Raw genomic sequence first — 24,762 nt, forward strand, 5'->3', positions numbered from 1 at the left:
ATACACCTTAGACAAATACATTTAAACTCAGTTTTTCACAATTCCTGACATTTAATCGTAGAAAACATTCCCTGTCTTATGTCAGTTAGAATCACTACTTTATTTTAAGATTGCGAAATGTCTGAATAATTGTAAAGAGAATTATTTTTTTCTTACATCACATTCCCAGTGGGTCAGAAGTTTATATAATTTGGTAGCATTGTCTTTAAATAGTTTAACTTGGGTCAAATGCTTTGGGTAGCCTTTCACAAGCTTCCACAAGTTGCTGGAATTTTGGCCCATTCCTCCAAACAGAACTGGTGTAACGGAGTCAGGTTGTAGGCCTCCTTGCTTGCACATGCTTTTTCGGTTCATCAGAATGAGGTCAGGGCTTTGTGATGGCCATTCCAATACCTGGACTTTGTTGTCCTTAAGCCATTTTGCCACAATTATGGAGTATGCTTGGGGTCATTGTCCATTTCGAAGACCCATTTGCAACCAAGCTTTGACTTTCTGGCTGATGTCGTGAGATGTTGCTTCAATATATCCACATAATTTTCCTTCCTCATAATGCCATCTATCTTGTGAAGTGCACCAGTCCTTCGTTTGAAGGTAGGCCTTAAAATACATCCACTGGTACACCTCCAATTCAGTACACCTCATATCAGAAGCTAATAGGTTAATTGTCTAAAAGGCCTGACATAATTTTCTGGAATTTTCCAAGCTACTTAAAAGGCACAGTTAAATTAATCTATGTAAACTTCTGACCCACTGGAATTGTGATAGTCAATTAAAAATGAAACTATACATGACATTTTTTTGAAAATGTACTTGTCATGCACAAAGTAGATGTCCTAAATGACTTGCCAAAACTACAGATAGCTAAAATGAAATCTGTGGAGTGGTTAAAAAATGAGTTTTAATGACTTCAACAGAAGTACATATACATTTCTGACTTCAACTGTAAGTGTGACCAACTCAAGAGGTGAGCTGTAATTTTATTTTAAATACCAACATAATGTTCTGAAAACATTTGGTAATTTTGGATTTTTATTTGGATTTCAGGTATCCATCCATCCATCCCACTGGCGGAATAAGCTGTCTGCTCTGAAAACAGCATAGGCTATGCCGGCCTTAAAGCTATCAGATTATGTGAGTTTTAAGTAGTCCTTTTTTATCTCTCTTTCCTTTTTATATCTACACTCACCTAAAGGATTATTAGGAACACCTGTTCAATTTCTCATTAATGCAATTATCTAATCAACCAATCACATGGCAGTTGCTTCAATGCATTTAGGGGTGTGGTCCTGGTCAAGACAATCTCCTGAACTCCAAACTGAATGTCAGAATGGGAAAGAAAGGTGATTTAAGCAATTTTGAGCGCAGCATGGTTGTTGGTGCCAGACGGGCCGGTCTGAGTATTTCACAATCTGCTCAGTTACTGGGATTTTCACGCACACCCATTTCTAGGATTTACAAAGAATGGTGTGAAAAGGGAAAAACATCCATTATGCGGCAGTCCTGTGGGCGAAAATGCCTTGTTGATGCTAGAGGTCAGAGGAGAATGGGCCGACTGATTCAAGCTGATAGAAGAGCAACTTTGCCTGAAATAACCACTCGTTACAACCGAGGTATGCAGCAAAGCATTTGTGAAGCCACAACACGCACAACCTTGAGGCGGATGGGCTACAACAGCAGAAGACCCCACCGGGTACCACTCATCTCCACTACAAATAGGAAAAAGAGGCTACAATTAGCAAGAGCTCACCAAAATTGGACAGTTGAAGACTGGAAAAATGTTGCCTGGTCTGATGAGTCTCGATTTCTGTTGAGACATTCAGATGGTAGAGTCAGAATTTGGCGTAAACAGAATGAGAACATGGATCCATCATGCCTTGTTACCACTGTGCAGGCTGGTGGTGGTGGTGGTGTAATGGTGTGGGGGATGTTTTCTTGGCACACTTTAGGCCCCTTAGTGCCAATTGGGCATCGTTTAAATGCCACGGCCTACCTGAGCATTGTTTCTGACCATGTCCATCCCTTTATGGCCACCATGTACCCATCCTCTGATGGCTACTTCCAGCAGGATAATGCACCATGTCACAAAGCTCGAATCATTTCAAATTGGTTTCTTGAACATGACAATGAGTTCACTGTACTAAAATGGCCCCCACAGTCACCAGATCTCAACCCAATAGAGCATCTTTGAGATGTGGTGGAACGGGAGCTTCGTGCCCTGGATGTGCATCCCACAAATCTCCATCAACTGCAAGATGCTATCCTATCAATATGGGCCAACATTTCTAAAGAATGCTTTCAGTACCTTGTTGAATCAATGCCACGTAGAATTAAGGCAGTTCTGAAGGTGAAAGGGGGTCAAACACAGTATTAGTATGGTGTTCTTAATAATCCTTTAGGTGAGTGTATTTTTGCCATTAATTTAAACACTATGATTATTTAATACAATGTAATTTCTTTGTGCCATAGGTTTTATAGGTTAGGTCTTCCAGCTTTCACTTCTCCACTAAGCATGTGAGTGATAAAGACTGAATTTGTGATCCATATAGATTTTGGAATTTTTCTGGAGTTTACATTGTGCCCAGTCACAAATAAATAAATAACATATAAACCTATCACACATTATTTAACTTTTTCTTTATCATATTATGAAGGGCTCAAATACACCAATCAGCCACAACATTTAAACCACCTGCCTAATATTGCGTAGGTCCCCGGCAAATCAGCGCCCACCCGCATAGCGTTCGGTTCTGTGCCTGGAATTGTGCATCATTGCAGGTACGGTGTTGCCAGCCAACTTCGAGCATTGCGGTTAAGTATCTGTGCAATTGCGTGGTCAGCTCAAGATACCTTTTTTATGTCACATTTGACAATTTAGCAAGGTTGAGCTCATTTGCTAAAAGAAAATCATGCAAAATTGGGAAAACGGGTCTCTAGCATGCAAGCAAATTTGAGTGAAAATTACTGCATGTGAATATGGAAAATTATTTGGCTGTATCGGATGTCTGACACCTCATCAAAGCTTATGAACTTATACCATCAGAATCAAAACTCCATATGCAAAAAAAAAAACAGACAAACTAAAATCATGGATGACTGACATGTGCAAGTCTGGTAAAACAGTGAAATATTAATTTTATTTACTATCACTAAGCTATGTCACATAGCAGTGTGCAGGGCGGGTGAAAAATGATATTGCGTGACGCACAATGCGTGAGTTATTTCATTGCATATTTATCTGACCTTTATGACACAACCATTTTGTTTTTTCTACCCTAGGGGGTACACAAAATTATTTTTGCCAGAGAGAAATACATGAACTGGGTTTGAATGTTATTTTAGACGTTATTTCCCCAGTTTGGGAAACACTGCTGTAGTGCATGAAAATCCCAGGAGATCCGCAATTGCGGAAATACTCAAACCAGCCGGTCTGACACAAACAAGCATGCCTCGGTCCAAATCACTGAGATCATGTTTTTTCCCCATTCTGATGGTTGATGTGAACATTAACTGAAACTCCTGACCTGTATCTGTATGATTTTATGCATTGCACTACTGCAATACGATTGGCAGATTAGATAATCGAATGGATGATTGTTGATGCCAGAAGGGCTGGTTTGAGTATTTCTGTATCTGCTGATCTTCTGGGATTTTCACATAAAAGTCTGTAGAATTTACTCCAGTGAACATCCAGTGAGCTGCAGTGCTGCGGAAGGAAATGTCTTGTTGATGAGACAGGTCAACAGAGAATGGCCAGACTGGTTCGAACTGACAAAGAATGTTATTCTGAGAGGTGGGTTAGCACTGTTTTGGTGGCACAAGGGGAACTACACAATATTAGGCAGGTGGTTTTAATGTTGTGGTATATTGTCCACATATACTGAAAGACTGACTCTGAAAGTGATTGTGTATTTCTACTCAGACAAATACTTTTGGACCCCACAACCTCTTTACTCAATTACTTTTGCTCTGCCAATCAATTTCACCAAAATACACAGTGATGGATGGTGAAGAGGTCATATATTTTAGTTAAATTTAGCCTTCATTGCATCTATTTTGTGTTTCCATGGGACTTTACTCTTCCTTGAAAGATTTGTTGTCAGTATGGAAGAAAAATATTCTCTGTATAAAAGAATTAACATTTCTAACGCAGCCTTGATGTGTGGAGCAATGTGGTCTGCAATTTAATTTGCATATACATTTATTGACTTTCACCTTGTGTTTTTTTTTAGGTATTTATTAATGTAAATATAATGTGTATACAGTATATCATTTTATTAATGAGTGATTTATGCATTTGGAATTATTTCCTAAGAGTGTGCAATATTTTGCCAAAAAATGTGCTGTTCAAAGTACTCTCCAATTCACTCCTATGGGAAGTTCAGCAAAGAGACCAACAGTAACCAAGGGGGCTTAGCAAAGGGTCAATTCTGCTTATTTAAAAATTTCACTAAGTTAAAGCTGAAGTGTGTAATATCTGCACAACCAAATGGAATTGCATAAAAATTTCTGAATACACCCGTCTTCCACTGGTTGATCAAAGAGATAGTCCCATCCCCAACTCACACCAATGGTTGAGTCAATGTTGTTGTGTCGGGCTGGATGTGCCGAAAAAATAAATAGCACCACAGAGACAAAGTGTTTACACTATTCAAGGAAATGTACCTATGAATGGCTTACTTATAGTTGTCTCTACCTGTAAAGCTGAGATATGAGCATTACAAGTATTTTAACAGGAAAAGTTACACACTTCAGCTTTAACATTATCTAGCTGTTTATCATAGATGAGATTTTGTTGAATTTGCATGAATGACTTGTGATAGTTTTGGAATTATCAATTAGAATTAAACCAGTAGCCTGTCTTGCATCGTATTGTTGCAAGACAACAATACAATGAAAAAGTGTGTTCATGAATTTATAGCTGTATGATTCAAGCTATTTTTCCAGTTGAAACTGATGTGAATAGTTTTATATAAAAAAGACATGAAAATCTGAATATAGGCTACTGTACACTATCGGTCAAAAGTTTTGAAACACTTGACTGAAATGTTTCTCATGATCTTAAAAATCTTTTGATCTGAGGGTGTATGCTTAAATGTTTGAAATTAGTTTTGTAGACAAAAATATAATTGTGCCATCATATACATTTATTTCATTATAAAACTAAAATGTAATAAAAAAAAAAAGGTTTTGAAACTGATGACTTGGACCAAATAATAAAGAAAAGCAGCCAATAAGTACCCAACATATAGATGGGAACTCCTTCAATACTGTTTAAAAAGCATCCCAGGGTGATACCTCAAGAAGTTGGTTGAGAAAATGTCAAGATTACATTTCTGCAATTTCGAGGCAAAGGGAGACTACTTTGAAGATGCTAAAATATAACACAGTTTTGATATATTTTGGATTTTGTTTAGACACAACATAATACCCATAGTTCCATTTATGTTATTCCATAGTTATGATGACTTTACTATTATTCTCAAATGTGGAAAAAAAAAATGATATGAGTATAATGAGTTTTAAATAAAGTGTTTCAAAACGTTTGACCAGTAGTGTATACTGTATATGTCACTAAACTGTTGGTAGGGCAAGAACAATTCTGAACTACTTGTACAACTAAAGAAAGAAAACCCAGGGCAGAACAAATCCTTGACTGTTTAGCCTTTTATCATCTTTATCTAGTACATTCTATCAAGACTGAGACGTGAAACATTAGACGGAACATTAAAAACAGCTTAATTTATCAGCAAGGATGAATCAAATCAATAGGACAGATGTTTGGACCGTAAGTTTCCATCATGTGGTGAGCCACTGTCAGACTTAGATAAAGCTCCCAGCCTTGAAGACAAACAGAACAGGCTGTATTACAGCATAAGCTTGACTATTTTAATGTGCTTTTATTGCTCAGGTAGTTTAATAATACACTTATTCATAAATATGTGGCCTCAGCAATATGTCATAATCCATAAAAACATAGCACTATTTTACTGATATCTATAGCAGCCTTCACCATGGTTTTGTTTTTCCGACACCCCTAAACCACAGGTTTTATTTGCGCTGGATCCAGACTTTACAGGAAACTCCCTGCAGTTCTAAACACATATTTCACTCATTCTCTTGACAGAATGTTACAGAGAACTTGACAGCTGTAGCTACGAGAATGCCAACCAGGCAAGTTTTATGTGATTGTTACAAGTATGGGCCAGTGTTTACGTTCCAGTGCGGGTACGTACCATTGTCAGGTTGAGTGCGTCTCTCTGATAGATTTGGAAATATTTCCTCCTAGGTGTGGGTTATTTGTGTGCAAGACAAGGGGTGTGAGAAACGGCCTGAATCTAATGTTATGGTTTATAGTGTCTCTTAAAACGTTATAATAGCTCCAGGGTGACTATACCTGGAACTGTACAGAGATGAAGTGCATCACAGGTGACTCAGGGGACTGTGGCTGGGTAACAAAGGAGTATGGATGGATAGACTGACAAATAACATCTGTTCGTTGTGATACAGCTGACATAACAGACAAAACAACCATGAACCATAAGAAAAACTGCAATCACTTAGTCCAAGTAAGTCACATATGTTTACTTATGCGAGCTATGCATCCAGACACAAGCCATGACAAGGCATTGCAAACCATGCTCATGATCTCCTGCAGCAATATACAAGTATTGGGTGCTAACTTGTGGAAAAATGAATGGAAGAAACTGTAACACTAAATATGATTTGTATGCCTGTTACCTTGATAGAAAAAAGCTACCCGGGGGTGTTGACAACATGGCAACCGAGTGGACTTGCCACCAAATGTACATAACTATGACTATTGTACAGAAATTACCAGAAAAAAAAGACAGACAAAGAGGTTGAACAAGAAGTGGCCAAGAGTGAAACACCAAGTGTCCATGAAGGCCTGCAAGAGGAAGAGAGGGGAAAGGCAAACAAACAGTACAAGAGAGCAGAAAGCACATGGACCAGCAGGTCGCCTCTCTTGGGGCCCTGGCTCAAAGGATCTGATTTCATCCATTCATTCTTCTCGGTTTGGGAGGAAACCACCAGTCGCTCAGGCCCACAGACGCACCTGGAGTCCCCCTCAGGAAACCAAAACTAACTTCCCTTTATTCATGTCTTGCTCAAGCATCACCCCCAAAATAACCCGTCATATGTTCCCCATGAGTTATTTCAGGAAACACCAATTTGGCGCAAGAGTACAAAAAGTCTCAGTTTCAGTTAATGATAGAGAGCTTGTGAGATGTTCATTATACGGATCCAATAAACTCATGATAACTAATGATGATGCAAAGATAGTAGACATTCCTTCATCTGACACTCCTTTTAGATGGGTTAAAGAGTGTATTGTCTCTGGCTTTGCATTTTCGACAGATGTTTTACACTGTCACAAAGTCCAAGTAATTTGCGTATGGTCTACTTGACAAACATTCAAGGCTTGTTGTACACACTACTTTTTTGTGTGCATGTACTATTTTTATGTGTGCTATTCTCGACATGCCCCGCTAAACTTATTCAAGCCATCTACATCCACTCCTTTGATTGGACACTTACAGTGGGGGCTTTTAGACTCTTAAGCCACACTTAAAGATGTGTAAATTTCATTGCATAGATAAAAAATATCAAACTAAATGGCATCTACATGCAAATGCAACTAGTGTCATGGTGGTTTTAAGTGAACTACTCTATGAAGTCAGTTACCCTCAAGTTCACACAGGTGTCCTAGCAGAGTAACCACAAGTGTAGCTTCTCGACATGTTCCACTCATGTTTGACAACCAGAAATTTTTCAAATACTTTTGTCGTAATTGTGGACACTATAGTTATTATTTTATCATTTAAATGCATAGTTCACCCAACAGTAATGAAAACTTTGAAGCTCCAGAAAGCACATAAAGGCAGCTTAAAAGTAATCAAAATTACTCCAGAGGTGTAATCCTTGTCTTTTGAAGCAATTAAATTGGTTTTGCAATCTAATCTCCTTTTTCACTATAAATCTTGATATCAGCAGTCTCCTAGCGATCTTGATTAGCACTTTGCACATGCGTCAAGCACTAGAAAATCAAGTCTGAAATCATGATCGTCCATAGAGACTGCAATGGCAAGTTGTACAGTAAAAAAGGAGTTACATTTTGATCTGTTCTCACTCAAAGCTGACTGTATCCCTTCAGAAGACATGGATTAAACCACTGGATAATTTTTTTTTCACTTGTATGAACCTACAGAGCTGAGATATTCTTCTAAAAAGATCTTTGTTTGTGTTCTGCAGAAGAAAGTCATAAACATAAGGAATGGCATGAGGGTAAGTAAACAATTCCTTTAACTTATGTGAAATGTTTTGCTTCAAAAGAGTGGTTGTGCTATCCTTATTTATAAAACAATTCCTCGTTTCAATATTTGTTATCTAATGCAATGACATTCATGCATTTTTAACAGTGTCTTAAGGGTCCACATACAAAGGCTTAAGTGTTTGTTGCAACCAAGAGACATTTTCAGTACTATCACTGATGGACACCAGACCCTGCATTAGATTAAGCTTTACAAAAATCTCAGTAAAACAAAAGAATGTGGCCATGATCAAGACTTGCTATAGTCACGCCATCCTGACATGGCAAGAAATAGGCGAATTAGAAAAAGAAAAGAAATGCATTTTCAACCGCCTTCAAATTCTGACATGTCTGAAAATTCTAGACTCTTGAGGTGGCAGCATAACACTTTTATGGACATTTTTAACTCACTACCAAAGGGTGCAGGAATTCTGAACCAGAAGAAGAAAGGCTCATCATAAAAATATCCGACAGAATTTTGTTGCCACAGCAGGACACTTCAAAAGCCATGGCCCTCTTAAGAGGAAGTCCTGTTGTGGTTAGCTAAAATGAAATACTGCCTAATTTAAGAACTTGGATTTCTTTAATAGACTCACGAACCACTTTTGATCCTGCTCTTTCTGAAGACATATACTATAAAATATGGTGGAGAAGGGGAATTACCATAAACTATCCTTTAATATTCTTTACCTATTACAAGAGTATAAAATAAAAGACTCCCTTAGCTGTTTGGATAAGGGATCTTAAGTTTAACAATGCTATTTAACAATTAGTTGCTATGGAAGAAGCACTTAAATCAGCAATACTGTGAGAAACATACTAATGGCTCATAAAGTTTATGGCATGTAGGCTATATGAGAGGGATGGAACTTGACTGAATTTTAAAAGGAGGAGGATTTGTCTCTCCACAAGTATCTCTGAACTCCCCCTCTTGGAATAATGAATGGGAATGGAATGGCAGAAACAGCATGGGAATCTGGCTCTGAGGTAAGCAGTTTTAAAGGCTTCTTAATGCACCTCTTAGATCACACTCTTCTTTTTTACTCATTCTTACACACATCTTATAAACACATCTTATAAACACACACATGTCAGTGCACACCAAATTTATACTTAGCGGTATGGTTCACCCATAATGTAATATTCTGTCATCATTAACATGCCCTCATGTTATTCCAACCCCATATGACTTTTTTTTTTTTTCTTATCCTGTGCAACAAAAATGGAAATGTTAGGTAGAATATTAAGAAAAAAAAAGCAGCATTCTTCAAACATTCTTAAAGATTTCTTGGAAGAAAGTAAGTCATACAGGCTTGGAACAATATGAGAGTAAATGAGGACAGAATTTCCATTTTTGGTTGAACTAACACTTTAACAAAGACTACACTTAAGAACACTAAAAAAAAAAAAAAAAAAGACTCAATGAGTCAATTCGGGCGAGACAACTGACCGGCTGCCTGCAAGGTCAACAGGATACTTGCGAACAGAGCCCAGTCACAGCAGCAGGGCTTTAAAAAAAAATGAGCAGAGGACACTGTTCAGCTCATCCTGCACACTCTCCTGTCCTACTCACAGCACTTTTTGGCCTGTTCTCTGTCTTGTTAAGACCGTCCTGATCTATGACAGAAAGAAAGGCTGCTGCTGTATCACTTAAATCAAAATAACAGTCAAAGGAGTTTAGTCATATAAGAGGATCTGTTATAAAAGGTGCCTAGACACATAAATTATTCAGACAGACTCATTCAGATCAACTCACCTGTTTTTAATCACTCAAGGTGCTTCTTGATGAATCACTTCACTTACTGATATGAGTAACTAATTTCCTAAGTTTTACATTTAAACTAGGTGGTGTTTAAACCAAGATAACCTTTTTACACATACAATACAAATTATGAAATACCATGAGCATTTTTATCAAAGGGTATCTTTATTGATACCTCATCAAACATGTTCTGGGTTGGGGTGTGATTCAGAGATGGGCCATCAAATTCCAACCTGGATCTACTCTTGACTAAACTCAGGAATATTTCAGGGCCCCACAGCATGCATACCTTTCGTAATGATTTTCTGAATGTATGCATTTAAAGTCAATGAATGACTCCAGACTTGAAATTTTCCCATTAGAAAAGTTACACAAATAACTGTCAAGTTGTGACACGTGTGCCAGATTCCTCTGAAAATTACAAGTATGTGAACTAGGGAATGTTAAAGTTGACCTTGAAAGGGCTTGCATATTCTAAATTATGAATCTCTCTCTCTCTCTCTCTCTCTCTCTCTCTCTCTCTCTCTCTCTCTCTCTCTCCCTCCCTCTCTCCTCTCTCTCTCTCTCCTCCCTCCCTCCCTCTCCCTCTCCCTCCTCTCTCACTCCAAAATGAAGACCATTTTTGGTACACTCATTCTTGCAGAATCAGCGTTTATGTTACACTAAAACCCCATGAGAGCAAACTTTCAACAGGTGTTGCCATGAGGCGTTTATTTCTTTTTTTCCCCTCTACCGTATACCACTTATATTTCATGGAAACATGGTCATTGCCTTACAACAAGTAGTAGGCATAGTGATCAAACTTAAAACATGAGGCATAGTGATAAAGATTTTAAAAGTCCAAAAAGATTGGATGCATACAATTTTAGAAAAATAGCTACATGATAGGTAACCAAAGTATAATACAAAACCATATGTGCTTTGGTAACACTTTCCAATAAGGCTGAATTTGTTAACATAAGTTAACATGAACTTGCAATGAACAAATCTTTAACTGCACTATTAATCTTGGTTTATGTTAACGTTTACAAATACTAATACATGTTTTACATTAACGTTGTATGGTAACATTACTAGTCAATGCAATATGAACTAACAATGAAAAAAAGTATTGGGCAAATCAACATTAATCAAGATTAATAAATGCTGTGAAAATCATTGTTAGTTCATAATAATACCAATGCATTAACTAATGGTATCCAATTGAACTCAAGTTACTCCTTAAATAAAATTCACTGTGATTCAACAATACTACATAGCCGGGATGAATGAAAACTGTCACAGGCACACAATTCATGGATTTTTACTCGCTTTTTTAAACATTCATGAACAAATACACGGGTTTAAAATGATAGCCCTCTGTCAAGTGAGCTTCCAATTTAAAATAACAGGAAAGACTTAGAAAAAGAAGAGTCGCGCTTACCCGATCAATACTCTTTAAAGACGCGCACTGTCTAGCGGCTAACTGTCCTTCTCGAGTGCGTCAGGGTCAATGAAGTCGGCCTGTTTAATACATCTAGTTCTTTTGCTTTATACGGGTTAGCAGAAGTAATCGGCTGTCCCTCAAAGCAGCGAATGAGAGAATGATTGAGCTCAACTATTCCACGCGCTCCTATACAGAGGAAGTTGAGTCAGTCACAAGCTCCCGCCCCAACAGATAGAACCGTCTTCCTTCTTTTGTGAAGTTTCAATAAATGGCCTTTAAATCGACCAAGGTTTGTAGACAGTGAAATCTGTTTAACTTGGAGTTTTCCTTTTGAGACCTGGAGAGAGGTCTGTCTGAAGAATTATATAAAGGAGAACACAAAATACTTTGGCTACCTGTTACTACATCTGAGGGGCATGAATCGTCATCAATGAAAAACGTATTTTTCTCTCTGCAACTGCATTGTTAAAAGGGGATGGAGGAGCATATTTTAGACCAGGTTCATTGAAAAAAGCTATGTTTAGCTTTTAATATCAGACTATGCTGAATAACTTAAGTTTTCCCAAAGAGGAGAAATACACTCACTGAAACAGTTATTAGGAACACCTGTACAATATTCATGCGATTATCTAATCAGTCAATCGCTGGGCAGAATTACAAAGTATAAAATCAAGCATATTCAGGTCAGGAGCTTCAGCTAATGTTCACATCAACCATCAGAATGGGGAAAAAATATGATTTCAGTGATTTCGACCGTGGCATGATTGTTGGTGCCAGACAGGCTGGTTTGAATATTTCTGTAACTGCTGATCTCCTGTGATTTTCATGCTCAACTGTCTTTAGAGTTTACTCAGAATGGTGCCAAAAACATCCAGTGAGCGGCAGATCTGCAGACGGAAACACCTTGTTGATGAAGAGGTCAATTGAGAATGTCCAGACTGGTCGAGCTGACAGAAAGACTATGGTAACTCAGATGACCTCTCTGTGCAATTGTAGTGAGCAGAATAGCATCTCAAAATGCACAACACGTTTAACCTTGAGGCGGATGGGCTACAACAGCAGAAGACCACTTTATTAGGATCATAGTGTTTTTAATAAAGTGCTCAGTGAGTTTATGTCCTATTCAGTGTCCAATTGCAAAGATTAAATCTCATCTGTAGTACCTAAAACAAATTACATTAAAACCCATTTTAACACAGGGTTAAAGGCACACAATAAGGGCAGTTTGCTTTGTTCTGGTCACACAATGTGTCAGGATTTTTTATTTTTTCCATTCCTTTTCATTGAATATTGATGGAGCAAAATATTGTGTGTGAAAATAATAACGGAAGGTTGTTTTGATTAAAATTCAGTTAAAAAAAAAAAAGGTAGTGATGGAGCCTCCACAATCAAGGTAAAAGGCCCTGGGGGTTTATTGTGATATCGTGTAGATATGGGCAGTACTTATAGTGCAAAATGTGTTAACAAATGCAAATAATTTAGCATTATGCTATTTTAAGTAACAAGATAAAGCTGACTCATAATAACTACTTCAGAAAAGGATGCACAAATTTTCTTTTAATTTCAAACACATTTGGCATTTCATACCATCTATTGTGATCCCAATTTGACAATTTTTCCAGAACAAATCTATTCACCCAACCTAAGATAAACTATTGTTTTATGGGGGCCTTTAGCCCCTGCAACAGAGGGACTTTTTTTTTATCCCAAATACTATCCTTTAACTTATTAAAAAACTTTTTATTTATTGAATTTGAAAACTGAAAATGACTTAAAAGTATTTTGTTCTCAAAATAAATGTGTTAAATTCAGGGATTTTCATTAGCTACATAAATTTGCAACATTTCAAAAATTATTAAATTCTAAATTAAACTAGACACCACACGCAAAGATCTCATGGATCAGGGAGATTTTGCAGTGCATAGTGACAAACAGGTGTTTAAGAAAGTGCTTTGGTATTTTTTGCTGCTATTTAGTGTTTTGAGAGAAAATAAAATCAAATGTGCCTTTTAACCTGGGGGCCTTTAGCCCAATTGTACCCTATCACCTTCAATGCAGATCACCCTTCTCAAAAAACATTCTCTACTGTAAAATCATAATAAATTAATATGGGATCTTCTTCAAAGCGTGTTCGTCACTCTCAGATTATGTTTAACTTGTGTAACTGTGTCACCACAGTTTTATTGTAATAACAATAACAGTAATGTAGTGTTAAACTGCAGTAATGTCCCAAGAAATACTTTTTGGTTCCTTTTTGGGAACGTTTGGTTTTGTTATATGAAAAACCCTAAAAAGAGCATTTTCTAAAAACATTAGAAGTTACTTCCCAAAAATTTATAAATGGGAACCATACACCAATGTTAGAGGAACATTCTGTGATTGTTGGGGTAATTTTGCCATATTAAAACTCTGGGTACCATGATGTTGTTTTTCCATCACCATGAGACAAAGAGAGGATTATACATAATTTATGCCATCCATGCTTTGTTTCACAGATATTTCACTAGACCTATTCTACATTAAAAATATGTATAATGAAATTTTGACATTTGATTTATAAATAAGCTAGATGCCTATCAACATGTTAATGGAGCAAGGGCAAATCTAGCACAGATCAGATATAACAGATTGAATTGCAACTGCATCAACCTAAATACTTATTGTGCAAAATGATTTAAACACTTTTGTCTCACTCTACATTGATGGACGAACAAATTACTGCTGCCTGATATTTCCAGAGTTTACAATGGAAACACTTCAGGCACTTCAGTTTAAATGTATTGTATAACAAAGAGGTAAGTGTTTCTTTAACATTAGCACTGTGTAGTCGTGTTTGTAATGTAATACTTGAATAGGAGGTACAATATAAAGGGCCTCTTGCAATATTAAAAAGGGAGATGTGGATACGTGACTCTATGCTTGTACTATTTCAGGTAACAGAATTCTGAGCCGCTGAGCAGTTGTTGTTAATGAAATAACAAAATGTGTGTAGGTTATTTTACAAAGACCGACTAAGTCAGTTACTGTATCTTGGGTTAACTTGATATTATTTGCTAACAGCAAACAAACTTTACAAAGACTGTATCCAATAATTGATTGTATCAGGATAGGTGTAAAGTGCCCATTTCTATGACCTTAACAAAATTTGTTAAATTACTGCAATGGCTAAAAAGAGCTTTTCTCTTAAACTCGTATGAAGTCTATGTCTGATGTCAGTGTATAGCCAGTAATTCCAGTAATGCTTTATTGCCTCTCTAACAGCTTAACGGGAAGATTTATCAAATCACACCAAACTGAATGAACTGTAATTGTTTAATACCTCAATCACATCTCCTGCCTGCAATTCTATTATGCAATAAACATTCCCTTATCTTTGAATAAAGCAGACATTTGTGTAACTGTCATGTTTTTATTTACCCATCATGCCTCAAGAAACCCTTTTATATTGATATTATGTACTGCCAGCTCAAGCTGGGTAATTTTAGGATGGCTGTTAATTGTATCCTAGTCACTCTTTACAGGGCTTTGTGGTCATATTGTAAGGGTGAGAACCAAACATTCAAGAGATTTCCTGGAAGAATCTACTGTATGGGGTTCAGGCAGTGTTGTAAAAAACTTACTGAAACCTGAAATTATAACCTTTAAATCTTTTAAACATTTCCTAGGTTTCAAGGGATACTCCTCAAAAGGAAACTTTTCCTGATTATATGATGCTTTCTCCTTTTATTGGATTTCCCACACTCCACACACTAGTCGCAATACACCGCTTGTATAACAGAATTAGGCAAACTACATCTGTTGATTGGCTATGACCACTCAAAAAGTGATGAAATCATATATTCTTTTTTCCTGTGGAGGAATTCACACGTGAAGAGCCAGACTCATAGGGAGCTCCTCTTGATGGTATTGGTATTATCATCTGCATACAGGGGGTAGAAGAATCCCTGCATTGGTTTGAGCAGACATTCCAAGGTTTTGAGCTCAGCCACTGGCCAGTAGCAATTTGTGTGATTTTTAAAGGCCTATATTAAAAACCAAACAGTAATATATCTGTCAAGCAAGGGCATTCTGGAAACTCTGAGCCAGGGGTGTAGATTCCAGGGGGGATGAGGGATATAATAATCAAAACAAGCAAGTACAACCCCCCCTCATGTTCAAGCCAAATCTACGCCCTTGATCTGAGCTATCATAAACCTATAACCCCATGTCCTGTCCATTTTGCCTTCCTGTTCTTTCTTAAATGCAGGTTTGATTGCTTACTGTTACAATCAGATTAAAATGTAGTCACAGTAACATTAGATTTAATTTCACATGTTTGTTTTATTTTTCACAGTGGTTCTATCTCTATCGGAAAAGTCCATCAGGCGACATGGTTTTAAATTAAAGCTGATAGACCTCAAACCCCAGGTTAATGAGTTAAATGCAGTGCTATTACATCATATGGAAAAAGTGACCCCATTAATTTTCTTCACAGCAACAAATCTGCATGCTTTTGCAGATCTCACACATTAAAACAAATTATTTCCTGTCATAAAAAAGAAAACCGGGATAAAAAATATCATATGAGGTGATACACAGAATATGTTTGTACTTTTTGAACCACATTTATTCAAACATATATTTTGTTGGCCCGGTTGTGTGCTTATTATTCTATAAGCATTCTGCTGTCTGTAGCATATCACAGGATGTTGAAAAAACATTACAAAAAAAATCAGAAAAAACATCTGACCACAGCAGCTTTATGACTCTATAACATGACAGCTCAATTTGAAATACAATTAAATGTTTTTGTATAATAGTTCAAAAAGAACTCCCTTGTATGCATTCTCTGTGCAGAGTGTATTTAAGCCAGAGAAAGGATGGTTGTTATTTCTAAGCTGTCCTTGCTTATGTCACATGCCCCGCATGTTTTGACACACCAAATGGCTATTTTCCGTCTTTCCCCCATCACTCCCGGAAGAGAAGCCTAACTAATGGGTAAAATGACGTTTCAGAGCCGTAAGAGGCACGTAGTTGTCGTCATCATACTGTAGCTCTAACATTTGTTTCACTAATGCAGGAAAAGGTCCTTCTGGATACGATTCAAGCTGGGTGCCTGGGACATAGTAGAACCCTTTAAAAAAATTGTTTAAAAAACACAAAGTATTATCTGTTAGTGTTAACCAATCTCTTTGGCAGATGGAGGCATTCATTATCATGACCAAAGTGATTCAATGTGTCAACATGCAGGCCAAGATATATAAACTAAGTGGCTCAGCACCCAACGTTTGCTATGGAGCTCTTCCCTGCTGCGAGTCTGGCTTTCTTCCACATGTAGAACAGTAGACAAGGAGGACTCCTGTGATTGATATCACTGATCAGATGGCCATATAAAGCTAATGTTATGGTATAAGCTCAGTGTCAAGGATCCAGCCTGTTGAGCAAGTGACTCTCAGTGATATACTTTCCAGTGATATAATTTGCAGCAAATATTTTACTTTCAAAGCCTAAAGTTCCTTTTATATGCACCTTTAACTGTATCATGTGAGTAATATGGAGCTTGTATTACCACAACAATAAAACGAACTTGAGTAAATGCGAATAGGCTACTCCCAATGGATTAGAAAGCGTATTGAATCCGTGGAGGACACTGGCCTCTACTGTTGACACTATGTTAGCGCCATTTCTTTTGGTTTTAAAATTTAGTTAAACTCGTAATAAAACACGGCTTTCGTTTAGTAGCCTAGTAACATTGTTAAATAATGAGAAGAATACCCCATAATTACATAAATTTAAAATATGTAAATTATATTAACGTATAGTCTATATATCATTTAGCATATTCTGCTACTTTTACATTATGTTGTTTTAATGAGGTATCCCAAATATTAATACAAAATTAAATCCGCTATAATAAATGAGGGTAACAAAATAATTAATTTAGTATTATATGGAACACGTTTCAGAGGCGTGTAATCTTGCGAATCTGCCGACGACAAATTTAAAAATAGTGCGACCAATCGTACCCACGTGAGTGCAGTACTACACGAGCGTGTGCGGTTTCAAGTCAATTTTGCTGCCAACAATTTCCCAGTAACCACCATCGAAATTGATTTCGCACATTTAAACCATGTCTTCTTTCCGAAAAGCCCTGAAGTCCAAACAACGGGACCACAAAGAGCGATCACAGGTAAGTTTAATAAGCAGAATTGCTAGGTGTGTAGATAACGTAGTCTTGTAAAAGGACGCGCGGCTCTTTTAAAACTCTCAAATCAGTACTTTACATTTAATATGCCTAATTAATTGTTGTAAGGATTACATTATACAGATTATGCTGGGTAAAGGCTTGTTTATGGCTTTAACGTACCAGTGAGTGGACAGGTTTAGAGAAGCCTGGAAGTCAGATGTTCAGCAGTCCAATAGTTCAAGATTACCCCATCTGTATTTTGCTAACTAAACTGACTTTTCCTTTATCGCAGCTTGGATTCAGGAAACACTTGGGTCTGTTGGAGAAGAAGAAGGACTACAAACTCCGTGCAAAGTAAGTTATCACAAATCATGCTATTGGTGGGATTTTCTTGGCTAATGCAATGGGTGTTTCACTTTTGTTGTATGCATCATGGTTGTTGATGTTTGTTCTCACTAGATGCATTTCCAATATGTCAACTGTACTCACAGCAGAGATGTTATTGTCTTATCTCTCTAACAAATGTTACATTGATGATGCTTTTTAAATAAATACAATGGCATGACAACGGTACAGGGTAATATCAGCAGATTTTTAAATGTATATTATATATTCTAATAAACATTACCTTGATAATATTAAAGATTATACTGTCTGTCTCCATACTTTAACTTCAGAATTGTTAGAATACAGTAAATGTGTTTTTGTTAAACAGTGACTACCACCGAAAACAAAAGACCCTCATGGCCTTACGGAAGAAGGCCATGGAGAAAAACCCAGATGAATTCCATTTTAAAATGATACACAACCAAATAAAGGTTTGTTGTGTCTTAATTTGCCTTTGTGTTGCTCTAATCCTTTTATACTTTCCTACTATTATAAAGTGGTGGAAGCAGCGCTACACGAGACAGTGAGGCTGTGAGGTTTTGATGAACAACTTCTCTGCTCATTGCTCTACTTTTCACTCTGATTAGGATGGAGTTCACATAATTAAACCGAAAGAGGAAGAAATGACAGAGGAACAGAAGAAAGTGATGAGGACCCAGGACATCCGATATGTTGAAATGAAGAGGGTTTCAGAAATGAAGGTAGCATGGTCCGTCCTTCTGATGCCAATCGCCTGTTTGATATGCTTATCAAGTTTATGTGCTGTGCAAGGATGTTATCGTCATCTTAAGGCTGAAAATAATGGCATGAGTTGATGTCTTTTCTCAGAAAATTGAACGGTTGAAGTCTGAGCTCCACCTTCTTGATGTTGATGAAGAAAAGAAAAATAAACATGCATTTTTTGTGGATTCCAAAAAAGAAGGTACTATGAAAGAGGCATTCAAATTGTCTCAATACATCTTATATGTTATAGCTTATCATAAATAATTGTAACTACAGTTGTAATACATTATATAACCCCCCATATAACACAATAAACATCCAATTTTATCCACAGAAGTTGTAAGCAATATACAGTATATTACGTATCATAAAACTGCTGTCTACTAAAGCAGCATAGGATAAACAGTCTTAAGGGTTGATGTGATCATACACTATTATACATGGTCTTGACCTGCTTTAAGTAAAGCTACAGAAGTCTTATATACAGTCATAATATAAACTTGGAATATATAATACATTATAAGTCAAGCTTATAATGGAATTTATAGAAAAATGCTCAGAATACAAAAGAACACACATTCTTGATGTAAATTTTGAGACAATAAGAAAAACGCTGAAGGTTAAAACATGTATTCTTATGGATGATAATAAGACATTGCTTTTGTCACTACTTAAAGCATACTATATATATATATATATATATATATATATATATATATATATATATATATATCATACAGTATCTCACAAAAGTGAGTACACCCCACACATTTTTTAAATATTTGATTATATCTTTTCATGTGACAACACTGAAGAAATGACACTTTTCTACAATGTAAGTAGTGAGTGTACAGCTTGTATAACAGTGTAAATTTGCCGTCCCCTCAAAATAACTCAACACACAGCCATTAAAGCCGCTGGCGACAAAAGTGAGTACACCCATTAGTGAAAATGTCCAAATTGGGCCCAATTAGCCATTTTCCCTCCCTGTGTCATGTGACTCGTTAGTGTTACAAGGTCTCAGGTGTGAATGGGGAGCAGGTGTGTTAAATTTGGTGTCATCGCTCTCACACTCCCTCATACTGGTTACTGGATGTTCAACATGGCACCTCATGGCAAAGAACTCTCTAAGGATCTGAAAAAAGAATTGTTGCTCTACATAAAGATGGCCTAGGCTATAAGAAGATTGCCAAGACCCTGACACTCAGCTGCAGCATGGTGGCCAAGACCTTACAGTGGTTTAACAGGACAGATTCCACTCAGAACAGGCCTCGACATGGTCGACCAAAGAAGTTGAGTGCACGTGCTCAGCGTCATATCCAGAGGTTGTCATTAGGAAATAGACATATGAGTGCTGCCAGCATTGCTGCAGAGGTTGAAGGGGTGGGGGGGGTCAGCCTGTTAGTGCTCAGACCATACGCCACACACTGCATCAAATTGGTCTGCATGGCTGTTGTCCCAGAAGGAAGCCTCTTCTAAAGATGATGCACAAGAAAGCCTGCAAACAATTTGCTGAAGACAAGCAGACTTAAGGACATGGATTACTGGAACCATGTCCTGTGGTCTGATGAGACCAAGATAAACTTATTTGGTTCAGATGGTGTCAAGCGTGTGTGGCGGAAACCAGGTGAGGAGTACAAAGACAAGTGTGTCTTGCCTACAGTCAAGCATGGTGGTGGGAGTGTCATTGTCTGGGGCTGCATGAGTGCTGCCAGCACTGGGGAGCTACAGTTCATTGAGGGAACCATGAATGCCAACATGTACTGTGACATACTGAAGCAGAGCATGATCCCCTCCCTTCGGAGACTGGGCCGCAGGGCAGTATTCCAGCATGATAATGACCCCAAACACAACTCCAAGATGACCACTGCCTTGCTAAAAAAGCTGAGGGTGAAGGTGATTGACTGGTCAAGCATGTCTCCAGACCTAAACCCTATTGAGCATCTGTGGGGCATCCTCAAACGGAAGGTGGAAGAGCACAAGGTCTCTAACATCCACCAGCTCTGTCATTGTCGTCATGGAGGAGTGGAAGAGGAGGCCACACAAAATATTGACACTTTGGGCCCAATTTGTACATTTTCACTTAGGGGTGTACTCACTTTTGTTGCCAGCGGTTTAGACATTAATGGCTGTGTATTGAGTTATTTTGAGGGGACAGCAAATTTACACTTATACAAGCTGTACACTCACTACTTTACATTATAGCAAAGTGTAATTTCTTCAGTGTTGTCACATGAGAAGTTATAATCAAATATTTACAAAAATGTGAGGGGTGTACTCACTTTTGTGAGATACTCTCTCTCTGTGTGTGTGTGTGTGTGTGTGTGTGTGTGTGTGTGTGTGTGTGTGTTTTATATATATATATGCATTCTAGTTCTACAGATTAAATTTGATGTTGGTCATGTTATAATGCATTATATTCCAATGTATGAATATGTAAGTGTTATAATGTATTAAAATTAGGTTATGAGAAGTCATGTAAAATTATTTGAGAAGTTACAACGTATTAAAGAGACTTTACAAATGCATTATAATGCCTCTTCAATGCATTATAAATATGGGCTTCATAGAAAGTTTTACCAGACATCTTTTTTTTTTTTTATAATTACATTAAACTTCTTATATAAATCTACAATAGTAAAGAGCTAAATTCTCAAACTTATTCTTAATTTATATTAGTGGAGGAGTTTGACCTGGCCACACACCTCAACACAGTGCCTGAACTGGTGGACCGAGCATATAACAGACCCACAATGGAAACCCTAGAAAACAAGAGCATTGTGGGAGTAGTGGAACCAGAGATGATAAAGGTGAGAAAATCATGGTGTTTGTGTCTAGTCCATGGCACAGCAGCTGCATTTATTTCTCACTTTCACATAAAAGTATTGCATGAATTGTTCTCCTGCTTATTTTATCATTTTTTAAAATGCTTTTATGCCTTCTTTCTCAGAAACTTGCAAAACAGAGAAAAAATCAGTATGAGGTGCTTTCACAGCGTATTGACAGAGAAAAGAAGATGTTTATCATTAGTCAAAAGATCCAGACTAGGAAAGATCTCCAGGTGATTGTATTCATCAGCATTTCTCTCAAACCCTTCAACATTGTGGCCAGTGGTGGCTCAGTGTATAAGGTCAAGGCTCTTGGTTACTGACTGAAAGGTCAGGGGTTCAAGCTACCACTGCCAAGATACCACTGTTGGGCCCTTGAGCAAGGCCCTTAACACTATCTGCTCCAAGGGCGCTGTTTCATGGCTGACCCTGTGCTCTGACCCCAGCTTAGTTGGGATATGCGAAAACAACTGCATTTCATTGGCTCTGTACTGGTACTCTAAACAATGACTATAAAAGTTGAATCTTAATCTTAACATGGACATATTAGTAATGCATGGATACATCGATGATAAAGGTTTATATATATATATATTACATGTTTACATACACCTTAGCTAAATACATTTAAACTTAATTTCTCACTTTTTCACATTTAATCGTAGAAAACATTCCATGTCTTAGGTCAGTTAGGATCACTATTATATTTTAAGAATGTGAAATGTCAGAATAATTGTAGAGAGAATTATTTATTTCACCTTTCACATTCCCAGTGGATCAGAAGTTTACATATAATTTGGTAGCATTGCCTTTTAAATTGTTTATCTTGGGTCAAACATTTTGAGTAGCCTTCCACAATCTTCTCACAAGTTTCTGGACCTTTGGACCATTCCTCCAGACAGAACTGGTGTTGCTGAGTCAGGTTTGTAGGCCTTGCCTTCATGCTTTTTCACTTCTGCCCACAAATTTTCAATCAGATCAGGGCTTTGTGATGGCCACTCCAATACATTAACTTTGTTGTTATCAAGCCATTTTGCCACAACTTTGGAGGTAAGCTTGGGGGCATTGTCCATTTGGAAGACCCATTTGCGAACAAGCTTTAACTTCATTGCTGATGTTTTGAAATGGTGTTGCAATATATCCACATAATTTCCCTTCCTCGTGATGTGAAGTGTACCAGTCCTTCCTTGAGCAAAGTACTGCCACAACATGATGCTGCCACCCCACAGTTCACTGTTGGCATGGTGTTCTTCGGCTTGCAAGCCTCACCCTTTTTCCTCCAAACATAACAATAGTCATTATGGCCAAAAAGTTCAATTTTACCAAGATCTTAACAAAAAGTAAGGTCTTTGTCCCATGTGCATTTGCAAACTGTAGTCTGGCTTTTTATGGTAGTTTTGGATCATTGGCTTCTTCCTGGCTTTGCAGCCTTTCAGGTTATGTAGATATAGGACTAGTTTGTGGATATAGATACTTTTCTACCTATTTTCTCCAGCAACTTCACAAGGTTCTTTGCAGTTGTCCTGGGATTAATTTGCACTTTTTGCACCAAACTACGTTCATCTCTAGGAGACCGAGTTAATCTCTTTCCTGAGTGGTATTATGGTCCCATGGTGTTTGTATAGATTAATGTAGTACCTTTTGATTTATTTTTTCTGAGGTCTTTGCTGATTTCTTTTTATTTTCCCATGATGTCAAGCTAAGCGGCACTGAGTTTGAATGTAGGCCTTAAAATACATCCACAGGCACACCTCCAATTCAGAACACCTCCTATCAGAAGCTAATTGTCTAAAGGCTTGCAATAATTTTTTGGAAATTTCCAAGCTGCTTAAACGCACAGTTAACTTAGTACATATAAACTTCTGACCCACTGGATATAGTCCAATTAAAAGTGAAACAATGTGTCTAAACAATTATTGGAAAATGTACTTATGCCATGCACAAAGTAGATATCCTAAATGACTTGCCAAAACTATAGTTTGCTAATATTAAATCTGTGGAATTGTTAAATTCGTTTTAATGACTTCAACCTAAGTTCATGTAAACTTCTGACTTCAACTGTACCTATTATGTTGTATTATTTCATGACAAATTATTGGCCATGTTTATTGAGTCTGAGTTTGTGTTGTGATATCTTGGTTGTTCTTCATCTCTGACAGGATAAGGTTAAGAAAGTGAAAGTTCGTAAAGAGACCAGCACTGCTCCTGCCATCTATAGATTTGAGGCCAGGAGGAAAAGATGATGGCTTATGTCTCTAAATGTATATACAGAACAAACTGTCTTTCTGCTTCTCCATGGATCTCCAGCCAAATTCTACAAAGCTCTCCCCTGTTATTGCTGTGAATTGGGGTTAATCTGTTTCTCTTTTTTTTTTTTAATAATCTGTTTCTCTTTTTTTTCTTTTCTTTTTTTTTTTCAACGGATTGAGAGACAATGCCTTTCCTAATAAGATGTTGCCTTCAGGTGTGGAAGACTAACCGATGACTAAGCTGCTGGTTATCCCAAAACACTCGAAAGGCAGTTTGTACATATTTATTGCAAAGAAGAATTTGTGACATTCTTTCATAATTTGAAATAAAATGTTGTCTTTAGTTGTGTTGTAGTTCATTAACTAAATCAGTAGATGGCACTAGCATATCTTATCATATCTACATCCAAGTTGCAAAAGAGCCAAGTTGCAAAACGTAATCAGTTAATGACAAACTAAAACAACTTTACCCTTTATCAGTATAAATTGTTGGAATAAGGTTCCTATAGTTTTGCAAACCTGAATATGTCAGGTCATTTTCAAATTGTTATTTCCAAGTATAGAAAAGTCATAAAAAAGAAAACCTGCAAAATCATGGACATTTCTATAGTGAATGTAAATGTTTCTAGTCTAATTTAACTGGCTAGAAATTGCTCTGTGAATGCAATCTATATAAAATATTTAAATAAATGATTATTCAGTAATCACAAACAACTGGAAAAGACATGGTCAAAAGGGTTGTTAACCCAGATCTCTGTTGCCCAAGATCTGATTGTTGTGTGCTGTCAGAGACAGACTTCCATTAAAAGTAATCCAATAATTATTCGACTACTCATTAGAACAATTATTCTACTTATCCTTCTTACTGAAGTTGTGATGGTGTTTTTGTAAT

General features: G+C 37.2%; 2 protein-coding genes across 2 annotated transcripts in view; one reads left to right on the forward strand and one right to left on the reverse strand.

Annotated features, from left to right (window-relative positions):
- The window catches only part of fhl3a (four and a half LIM domains 3a), a 53,323-nt gene extending 41,641 nt beyond the window's left edge, over window positions 1–11,682 (reverse strand). Inside the window, exon 1 of the mRNA XM_052143469.1 lies at window positions 11,515–11,682. The gene's annotated coding sequence lies outside the window, so the exon portion shown is untranslated. The remainder of the gene's footprint in view (window positions 1–11,514) is intronic.
- A 5,839-nt stretch (window positions 11,683–17,521) lies between these two features.
- LOC127655576 (probable U3 small nucleolar RNA-associated protein 11) lies at window positions 17,522–24,319 on the forward strand. Its single transcript, XM_052143471.1, has 8 exons — window positions 17,522–17,686; window positions 17,976–18,037; window positions 18,399–18,501; window positions 18,658–18,771; window positions 18,899–18,992; window positions 21,473–21,603; window positions 21,744–21,854; window positions 23,781–24,319. The coding sequence occupies exons 1-8, from the start codon at window positions 17,627–17,629 to the stop codon at window positions 23,862–23,864; spliced, it is 759 nt and encodes a 252-aa protein (XP_051999431.1). The 5' UTR covers window positions 17,522–17,626; the 3' UTR covers window positions 23,865–24,319.
- Window positions 24,320–24,762: the final 443 nt, after the last annotated feature.

This window comes from Xyrauchen texanus, chromosome 15, assembly GCF_025860055.1.
Source record: "Xyrauchen texanus isolate HMW12.3.18 chromosome 15, RBS_HiC_50CHRs, whole genome shotgun sequence".
In the NCBI taxonomy this organism is placed as follows: domain Eukaryota; kingdom Metazoa; phylum Chordata; class Actinopteri; order Cypriniformes; family Catostomidae; genus Xyrauchen; species Xyrauchen texanus.

Coding starts and splice junctions, on each gene's coding strand:
- LOC127655576 (XM_052143471.1), top strand. CDS start 17,627: ATGTCTTCTTTCCGAAAAGCCCTGAAGTCCAAACAACGGGACCACAAA. Junction 17,687..17,975: donor ACCACAAAGAGCGATCACAG/GTAAGTTTAATA, acceptor CCTTTATCGCAG/CTTGGATTCAGGAAACACTT. Junction 18,993..21,472: donor TGTGGATTCCAAAAAAGAAG/GTACTATGAAAG, acceptor AATTTATATTAG/TGGAGGAGTTTGACCTGGCC.